The sequence below is a fragment of the Myxocyprinus asiaticus genome, chromosome 6 (genome assembly GCF_019703515.2).
Source record: "Myxocyprinus asiaticus isolate MX2 ecotype Aquarium Trade chromosome 6, UBuf_Myxa_2, whole genome shotgun sequence".
Taxonomy (NCBI): Eukaryota; Metazoa; Chordata; class Actinopteri; order Cypriniformes; family Catostomidae; genus Myxocyprinus; species Myxocyprinus asiaticus.
Window position 1 is genome coordinate 52,139,363 of NC_059349.1, and position 10,953 is coordinate 52,150,315.

The 10,953-nt window shown below is 40.2% G+C and overlaps 1 protein-coding gene across 8 annotated transcripts in view; it reads right to left on the reverse strand.

Moving 5' to 3' along the window:
• The window catches only part of LOC127442512 (microtubule cross-linking factor 1), an 80,923-nt gene extending 70,322 nt beyond the window's left edge, over positions 1–10,601 (reverse strand). For all 8 annotated transcript variants that reach the window (XR_007897490.1, XM_051700613.1, XM_051700612.1 and 5 more), the window contains exon 1: positions 9,542–10,601. Coding sequence is in view for 7 of the 8 variants with exons in the window: in XM_051700613.1 (XP_051556573.1) it covers positions 9,542–10,276 (735 nt within the window). In the remaining variant the exon portion in view is untranslated. The remainder of the gene's footprint in view (positions 1–9,541) is intronic.
• Positions 10,602–10,953: the final 352 nt, after the last annotated feature.

The window sequence follows — 10,953 nt, forward strand, 5'->3', positions numbered from 1 at the left end:
AAAATAAGAATAAAAAAATTAATTGGGGCTGTTCAGTCCAAACTCATTCTTGCATTAAAACAAGTTTGACGCAGCTCAAATAATGGAGTAGAATGCAGGTGTATAAAGACAAGTTTTTAAAAGTTTAAGTTCTTTTAACCTCCTGAGACCCGGGCGTGACTGCTGTATGCATTTTCCATTTCCCTTTTTGATTTGTAACTAGTAGCACCTAATAAACAAGCCAAAAAAAAAAAAAAAAAAAAAAAAAGAGGAAATCTTTGAGGAAATGTGGTGCGAATTTCCACATATGTGGTCATCATGATTATCAATGCGTTGTCATGCGAAAAATGAACAGATATTTTTAAACCAGCATATCAAACAAAACTAGAGACTTTCCTCTTTACGACCAAACAGGTTTCAATGAAAAAACGTAAAGAGATTTCTTACCAGAGGCACTTTTGTTGGCACTGCGTCCGTAGGAGCGCTTCATGTAAATCGACGGCATGCTGTTGTATCACGTGACTCAGTGTGGCTGAGGTTTAACTCTTTAATGACAGTCTAGAGTCTTGTGAACAGTATTCAGTCAGTTTTTATTCATTAATATTATGCGCCGTGTATAGCGAAGTCATAATACAACGTCCACGCATGTGGACATGGAGTCGCAGTCGCACAAGGTTAATTTGATTCAACGTGTAAAAAAAAGGGGCCGCTCTTGTGGGAGATGCTTCATAATGTTCAAATATTTCCATTTAGCATATGTTTACAGAAAAAAACAGTGAAAAACAGTGCAGACCGGTGCAAAAGTGAATTCGGTGTAAATGGCCCCTTTAGAAACAGAATAAGAATCAATATCAGGATTAGAAATGGAATGAGTATCAGAATCATGGTTCAAACCAGAATGAAAATCAAAATAAGAATTTGGATTATAATGAGAATCAGAATCAGGATTAGAAACCAAAAGAGAAAAAGAATCAGAATGAGAATCAAGATAAGAAACAGAAAGAGTACGAGAATTAGAATAAGAATCAAAATTAGAAACAGAATAAGGGCTCTATTTTCGTGACCGCGCCAGGCGAGGTGCTAAGCACAATGACCATGTGCTACGTTTTATCCAATTTTCATGAAAGTGGGCACAGGTGGGAGTGTCTTGTGCTATCTGTGGGTGTGTGCGTACAAACTGTGGATGTATTGTATGTTAATGAAGTGGCGCAAAGAGCAATTTGCTATTTTCCTGAGAAATAGGTCATTGCGCTAAGACGTTTGAGAAGCATGTCTTATCTCATTTGCAGTTTGGGGATTCCAACAGCAGATAAAATCAAAAAGCTATCGATCACTTTTAATACTATCCATTATTTGTGTGTCAGAAGAGCCATGTGATTAATAATAATAATAATTCTAATTATAATATGTTTATTTTGTATTGCGCCTTTCCAAAGCTCAAAGACGCTGTACAGAAATAAAACATAAAACATTAAACAGAGAAGCATTACAAAACAGTGAACAATGGGAGAGATGCAAAGCATATTTCAAGCAGGTGAGACATGGTGAGCAGGACGAGAACCAACAGTCCCACAGAGGTTGATAGAAAACATACAGCACATACACTCTGGCCCGGAGCAGCGCAGACGACAAACAGAGCAGGAGATACAGCCCATTTCCACAACCAGATTTTAATGAATGGGCTGTCTTAATTCATATAGATGTTGCTTGACATGAAATGGACTATATAAAAGGACGCAGATGGTGCAATAACCAGAGAAGAACCTCCGAATTAAATTGCACTTGACCCAGCCCATAAGCACTTTGCACGTGCAATTTCGCCAACCCACTTGCGCCTAGACTTAGCTCTTAAAATAGGACCCTAAGTATCAGAATCAGTATGAGTACCAGAATGAAAACAATAATTTGGATTAGAATAAGAATCAGATTTAGGATAAGTAACAGAAAAAGAATGAGAATGGCTACATACACACTCCAGCTAAATTTGGTTTCAACAAAACGCAGCACTAATCTGAAAGATGATCTCCAGTTGCTCATATTACTTTGGTAATAGTCAAAAATCAAATGGTTTGTGTTGGCATCCATGTTTCTTGTTTGCAGTCGACACCAACACGTTGCTACAGTTATCACTGGGTAAATCATTAAAATCTCACGAGTGGTCCGTTCACACACAGATTAATAATTTACAGGATTTAGAATTCAGATTAGAATCAAAATCATAATGACAAACAGGTTTAGGATTAGAATCAGGACAAGAATCATATCATTATACTCATTCTGTAGTCTAACTAAAATGGATTTGCTTTTGGAATGCACTTGAACTGAAATTTCTGAAATCACTGTCTCATAATACAACCCACCGGCCGGCAAGAGGAAAAAGATATTTCTAAAAATGAATAAGCAAGAAAGACTGCAGGTAAAGGAAATCTTGTCATCTGCGAAAACCCAGACCTGATCTGTAATGAATGAAAATCATTTGTAAAGCCTCATTTCCCATTAAATACCCTACTATGCATCAGTGACTTTTACTGTAAACAAGGCTGAGGAAGAAATACAGGTAAACAGAGACAGCAAAAGAGAAAAGACAGCCCAGACACGATGACCTTCACTGTACTATGAGGGACAAAGTCATGTGACAGCAGCATCCTGCCATGTAGTGTATGGATGTTCCTGTCAAACATGAGTTATAGTGGACTAAATGATTAATGTCATACTGTAGTCCTATAGAGTGAGAGACAGACAGACAGAGAGAGAGAGGTAGACAGAGGGAGTGAGACAGGTTGAGTGAGAGATAGACAGTAATAAGAGAGATAAACATGCTATGCATTATGAAGGGGAGGCTCTAAACGCAGTCCAGCCCCGTGTTTGTGAACGGCCCCGTGAGGGGCGTTGTCATTACACATAAAGCTACTAAAGTGGATTAACAGGCTGTCTTCAGAGAATGCAGCTGCATGCCGATAATATTATGAAATCCTGTTTGTGACAGTAACTCAAGCCTTCTCACATCTGACAAATAAGATAAATCATTTATGGAATTATGCTAATTAGGGCTCCATGCACCCATCAGATTATCCACTGAGAGAAAAGACTGTGATGCATCTCCTGTGGGGAGTTTGGAGGGGTCTTTACTTGCATGCAGGTTTTAAAAGCAAACATTCTGTACCCTGTGGATTGATGTGACCTAAAATCAGTGGGCTCAGATAAAACAGACAAAACAGACTTTCACGGATCCCTGGAGCTGGCGCTCTTCTCATATTTTAAATCTATCAAGACAGGAGGATGTCTACTGCAGGTTGTGACTTAGGTATTAAGTGTTTAAAACTTAAACGGATTAGTGTGGATGTGGCCTTGGAATCAGAGTTGGGAGCAGTATGAAAATAGAATCAGAATGAGAATCAGAATAACAACAAGAATCAGAATGAAACTCAGAATGAGAATCTGAATATAAAATTAGTATGAGAATAAGAATGAGCTGAAATCAGAATGAAAGTCAGAATGAGAACCAGAAAGAAAATCTGTATTCAAATTAGAATTAAAATTGGAATCAGAGACAGAATCAATATGAAAATAGGATCAGAATGAAAATCAGAATAAGATTAAGAATAAGAATCAAAGCTGGAATCAGAATGAGATTCAGAGAGAAAATTATATTCACAAGGTAAAAGATGAAATAATGTGTTGTTGTAGTGCTTTCAATTTAGCACAGGGTAAATAGAATTTACAAATCACTCCTTAATGTTTTTAGTCAGAGGCTAAATAGCAACGTGTAAATAGCAACAAAAAGCATCTTCTTTGCACTAAGTGCAAATAGTGTTAGATACTATTTGCACCCCTAATTAAATACTAACATACAGTTGTGCTCAAAAGTTTGCATACCATAGCAGAAATTGTGAAATTTTGGCATTGATTTTGAAAATATGACTGATCATTGCAAAAAAACTGTCTTTTATTTAAGGATAGTGATCATATGAAGACATTTATTATCACATAGTTGTTTGGCTCCTTTTTAAATCATAATGATAACAGAAATCACCCAAATGGCCCTGATCAAAAGTTTACATACCCTTAAATGTTTGGCCTTGTTACAGACACGCAGTGTGACACACACAGGTTTAAATGGCAATTAAAGGTTAATTTCCCACACCTGTGGCTTTTTAAATTGCAATTAGTGTCTGTGTATAAATAGTCAATGAGTTTGTTAGCTCTCATGTGGATGCACTGAGCAGGCTAGATACTGAGCCATGGGGAGCAGAAAAGAACTGTCAAAAGACCTGCGTAACAAGGCAATGGAACTTTATAAAGATGGAAAAGGATATAAAAAGATATCCAAAGCCTTGAAAATGCCAGTCAGTACTGTTCAATCACTTATTAAGAAGTGGAAAATTCAGGAATCTCTTGATACCAAGCCAATGTCAGGTAGACCAAGAAAGATTTCAGCCACAACTGTCAGAAGAATTGTTCGGGATATAAAGAAAAACCCACAGGTAACCTCAGGAGAAATACAGGCTGCTCTGGAAAAAGACGGTGTGGTTGTTTCAAGGAGCAGAATACGATGATACTTGAAAAAAAATTAGCTGCATGGTCGAGTTGCCAGGAAGAAGCCTTTACTGCGCCAATGCCACAAAAAAGCCCGGTTACAATATGCCCCACAACACCTTGACACGCCTCACAGATTTTGGCACACTGTAATTTGGAGCGAAGAGACCAAAATAGAGCTTTATGGTCACAACCATAAGCGCTATGTTTGGAGAGGGGTCAACAAGGCCTATAGTGAAAAGAATACCATCCCCACTGTGAAGCATGGTGGTGGCTCACTGATGTTTTGGGGGTGTGTGAGCTCTAAGGGTACAGGGAATCTTGTGAAAATTGATGGCAAGATGAATGCAGCATGTTATCAGAAAATACTGGCAGACAATTTGCATTCTTCTGCACGAAAGCTGCGCATGGGACGCTCTTGGACTTTCCAGCACGACAGTGACCCTAAGCACAAGGCCAAGTTGTCCCTCCAGTGGTTACAGCAGAAAAAGGTGACGGTTCTGGAGTGGCCATCACAGTCTCCTGACCTTAATATCATCGAGCCACTCTGGGGAGATCTCAAACGTGCGGTTCATGCAAGACGACCAAAGACTTTGCATGACCTGGAGGCATTTTGCCAAGATGAATGGGCAGCTATACCACCTGGAAGAATTTGGGGCCTTATAGACAACTATTACAAAAGACTGCACGCTGTCATTGATGCTAAAGGGGGCAATACACAGTATTAAGAACTAAGGGTATGCAGACTTTTGAACAGGGGTCATTTTATTTTTTTCTTTGTTGCCATGTTTTGTTTTATGATTGTGCCATTCTGTTATAACCTAGAGTTGAATATGAATCCCATAAGAAATAAAAGAAATATGTTTTGCCTGCTCACTCATGTTTTCTTTAAAAATGGTACATATATTACCAATTCTCCAAGGGTATGCAAACTTTTGAGCACAACTGTTTAGTAACATACATCACTGCAGTGTGCTTATTGAGTCCCAAAGACACCCTACACCAACCCCTAACCCTAACCTTCCCTTACAAAAATTAACCATGGTTTTATTACAGTAACCATAGTATCAACATGGTATTTAGTAGTAATATCATAATAACCACAAAAATAAACATGGTTACTATATTAACACCATATTACTGTAGTAACACCAGGGTTAATTGCATTAAAATATGGCTTCCACCAAAAACAAAAACAAAAACATGGTTACTCCCCATTGTTCACCGATACCAAACCACTGCGAGGAAATCAACCTTTATATTAATTATATTTATTATTATTATAAAGTAGCATTAAAGAATATATTAAGAGTGGAGACAGGAAACAGGATGGGGGAATGTGGACAAAAGGGTGAATCGAACCTGGGTCATCTGCATGAAAAAAGCACACCCACACCATCTTAACAAAAATCTACCCGTGTTGATCGAGTTATTCATAAGCCATTTATGGCCTTTACACCAATAAAGCAATGCGGTTTATTGCGTTTACATGACCGCACGCATTGTCAGTTTATTAAGCATAATTGGTGTAAGAACGTGGATGTAAATACGCTCAATGTTTCCATCAGACTATTGAAGTGCATATAGCCGCAGTGTGGCAGGTGCTATTTACACACCTGGTGCAAATAGTCACTCTGTTGTTTTTATTAGCATTTTCCATACTGTCCCAACTTTTTTAGAATTGGGGTTGTACTTAAGAGACAACTGTGATACTACCATGGTTACTACCATGTTACTTTTGGAATGTTTTTGTTAGCAAATTCCATTGTTTATTGGTTTGCAAAATACAAATAAAAAGGGAGCAATTTGTGCTGCAGTACTGTTCATCTTTAAAGTGTAAATGAGCAATTTCAGGAGACTACAAATGTGAAATATGACCTAGAGTGAAAAAAGGGGTTATCGTGTGAATGCAAATACCTGTATAAAACGTCTCATGATTTCACAGATGGGTCAATCGATAATCTCCCTGAAGAATACGGAGTCAGCCTGACAGAATCATCACTAACTAATTAAACTTTATCCAATAAGATAAAAATCACATCAAATCTGTGAATTCACTCATAAAACAAGTGCCATAATATTGCCATGTTTTTGGACATGTACCATGGAAATATCACATTATTATGTGAAGTAACATGGAGTAACATGCTACAGTTGAAGTCAGAAGTTTTCATACACTGAAGTCATTAAAACTCATTTTTTAACCATTCCACAGATTTAATATTAGCAAACTATAGTTTTGGTAAGTCGTTTAGGACTCTACTTTGTGCATGACATGAGTAATTGTTCCAACAATTATTTGCAGACAGATTGTTTCACTTTAAATTGACTATATCACAATTCCAGTGGGTAAGAAGTTTACATACACTAAGTTATCTGTGCCTTTAAGCAGCTTGGAAAATTCCAGCAAATGATGTCAAGCCTTTAGACAATTAGCTTCTGATAGGAGGTGTACTGAATTGGAGGTGTACTTGTGGATGTATTTTAAGGCCTACCTTCAAACTCAGTGCCTCTTTGCTTGGCATCATGGGAAAATCAAAAGAAATCAGCCAAGATTTTAGAAAAAAAAAATTGTGGACCTCCACAAATCTGGTTCATCCTTGGGAGCAATTTCCAAATGCCTGAAGGTACCACGTTCATCTGTACAAACAATAGCACACAAGTATAAACACCATGGGTCCACGCAGCCATCATACCGCTCAGGAAGGAGACGCATTCTGTCAACTAGAGATGAACATAGTTTGATGCGAAAAGTGCAAATCAATCCCAGAACAACAGCAAAGGACCTTGTAAAGATGCTGGAGGAAACAGGTAGACAAGTATCTATATCCACAGTAAAACGAGTCCTATATCGACAAAACCTGAAAGGCTGCTCAGCAAGGAAGAAGCCACTGCTCCAAAACTGCCATAAAAAAGTACAGTTTGCAAGTGCACATGGGGACAAAGATCTGACTTTTTGGAGAAATGTCCTCTGGTCTGATGAAACAAAAATTTAACTGTTTGGCCATAATGACCATCGTTATATTTGGAGGAAAAAGGGTGAGGCTTGCAAGCCGAAGAACACCATCCCAACCATGAAGCATGGGGGTGACAGCATCATGTTGTGGGGGTGCTTTGCTGCAGGAGGGACTGGTTCACTTCACAAAATAGATGGCATCATGAGGAAGGAAAATTATGTGGATATATTGAAGCAACATCTCAAGACATCAGTCAGGAAGTTAAAGCTCAGTTGCAAATGGGTCTTCCAAATGGACAATGACCACAAGCATACCTCCAAAGTTGTGGCAAAATGGCTGAAGGACAACAAAGTCAAGGCATTGGAGTGGCCATCACAAAGCCCTGACCTCAATCCGATAGAAAATTTGTGGGCAGAACTGAAAAAGCGTGTAATTAATAATAATTTTCTTTATTTATCACACATTATACATTTTGCACATATACAGTGAAATTCTTCTTTTTCACATATCCCAGCTAGGCTGGGATCAGAGTGCAGGGTCAGCTATGATACAGCACCCCTGGAGCAGATAGGATTATGGGCCTTGCTCAAGGGCCCAACAGTGGCATCTTGGCGGTGCTGGGGCTTGAACCCCCAACCTTCTGATCAGTAACCCAGAGCCTTAACCGCTGAACTACCACTGCCCTAGTGTGCGAGCAAGGAGGCTTACAAACCTGACTCAGTTACACCAGTTCTGTCTGGAGGAATGGGCCAAAATTCCAGCAACTTATTGTGAGAAGCTTGTGGAAGGATACCCAAAACATTTGACCCAAGTTAAACATTTTAAAGGCAATGCTACCAAATACTAACAAAGTGTATGTAGACTTCTGACCCACTGGGAATGTGATGAAAGAAATAAAAGCTGAAATAAATCATTCTCTCTACTATTATTCTGACATCTCACATTCTTAAAATTAAGTAGTGATCCTAACTGACCTAAGACAGGGAATGTTTTCTACGATTAAATGTCAGGAATTGTGAAAAACTGAGTTTAAATGTATTTGGCTAATGTGTTTGTAAACTTCTGATTTCAACTGTATATATCAAATTACCAATATTTTGCAAATAGTTCCGTGGTAATACTGAGTGCTTTGCATACAGTACTATAATTCCATGGTTTTTGGACATGTACCCTGGTAAACACCATGGTATTCTTTAAAATACCTTGGCGTGTGCAATGTAAATACCATTGTATATGGTAATCACTCAGAATGTGTATATCAAAGTACTACAGTATTGCCATGTTTTTGGACATGTTCCATGGTAATACTATGGTATTATTTGAAGTAACTGAGTACCATGGTACAGTATATATATGTAATTACCTTTTTTTGCAGCCTTTTCATGTTTTTTGTACATGCTACTATGGTAACTCCATTATTTGTGAGCATGTACCATGGTAATCATTCAGTACATCAAAGTACTTTGGCAACACTATCTCAGTAATACCATGTTTGTTTGGTTTTTGAGAGCTACCATGGTCATACCAACATTTTCAGACATGTACCATGGTAATACCATCGTATTCTTTCAAAGTGTACATCAAATTATCATTTGTTTGTGAACACTGCGTTCTGTGGTAATACTGCATGCAGTTGTTCAATGGTAATTCCATGATTTTTGGACATGTACGATGGTATTATTTGGGTACCTTGTAGAATTGATTATGATAATTCAGTACCATGGTATATTTTAAAGTGCTATGGCAATACACTTGATACCACTGATACACAGTACCATGATAATACTGTGGTGTTTTTTGAGATGCACCATGGTAACACCATGGTATTCTGCAAAATAGCTTGGCTTGTAAAATGTTAACCCCATTGTATATGGTAATCACTCATTACCATGGTATATGTCAGAGTACTGTGGTTTTAATATGGTAATACCATGTTATTTCTGACATCTACAGTGGTAAAGCTAGAGTATTCTTTGGATACCATGGCATAAGGTCATTTTAAAGTACCAAAGCATAAATCAAAACACCAGCACTTTACCATAGTAACTGTTAAAACAGCTTCGACTCACCTTGAGGTAGTCATTTTCCGAACGAAGGTCTTCAATCTCTCTTAACAATTCCTCCTGCACCATTTCCTTCCCCTCTGGTTTGAGTTGTGCGCTTTTCTCCGCTCTACACTTCTCCGTGTGCACACCTGACAGAGGTGAAGCCCGAGACACCCCTCCCGCCCTGCGCATCCGAATCCCTGGATTATCTGCGGCCACCTGCTCGCTAGAACCGGAGCCGCTGCCTGAGTCCGCATCGCTGCTGGCGGCCTGAACGAGTCTCTGTTCGTCCGATAGCGGCTCGGACGGACAATCGGACAAATCCGAGCTGCTGTCCGTCTGAGCGACCCGTCCGGTGGGGACGCGTATCGGGGATCCCGGGGCCAGCGCGGCTAGCCTCCCCTTACTTTTGGCGACCTGTGGCACGGTGTCCACCACTTTGCAGGGCGGTTTCGGTTCGGATGCTGCATGTTGGGTGACCTTAACGGCCTTTTTTGTTGCTGAGGGCTTGATGGTGCTTTTCGCAGGTGCGCATTTGTCCTTCGCGCCCGGGACTGTGCGCCTCTGGACGCGGCTTTGAGACGCTACCGGCTGCTTGGTGAGTTTGGGTGATTTTGGCACGATTGGTTTGACCGATCGGGAGTGCACATCCTTCAGGACGGGTCTGGCGGGGGACGGCGCACGGTTTAACCTCTTCTTCTCCACTTGAGAATGATGATGATGATGCGGCTTGGTGTCGGAGCCATTAGAGCTCTCCATTATACAACGTGACGGATGGATCCAGAAACGCGCGTCTCTCCCTTCGCGTTTTGGCTCATCACTCCGGATGGATGCGGACCCGTGATTTCCTTTTCTTCAGCCACAACCGGGCTTGTCAGCGTCATTCCCTGCGCTTCCAAACGGAATAAGATGGATGTTTCGATGTCAAGTGAGATTCTCCCTGATTTTGCGCGTCAGATCTGTCCATCCGTCCACTCCCTCCCCCCGCCGGGATTAGATTATTCCCATCATCTCCATGCTGTCCGTTCCACCTCCTGGCCGCCTCCTCTTCCCCTCTCTAACGGGAAAAATCTGCAGCCGCTGCGGTCTGACGCTCCCCGTCCGTGTGTATCGCGGGTATCGTGGAGCGCATGCGCTTGTTTTTCTCACACACACACACACACACACACACACACACACACACACACACACACACACACACACACACACACACACACACACACACACACGCTGGACACACCCCTCCTCGGTACAGGTCAGACACGCGTGCCGTGCGTGCGCGCGCGTGGAGAGGGGAGATGCGGTGACGCGCGTACACACAGATCAAACACAAATTATAATATAATATATAATACAGTTGTTGCACAATTTAGAGAATGAAATATTAATGTAAACAGACTATAATTACTATGTGGGTGAAAAAAAAAAGTTAACTA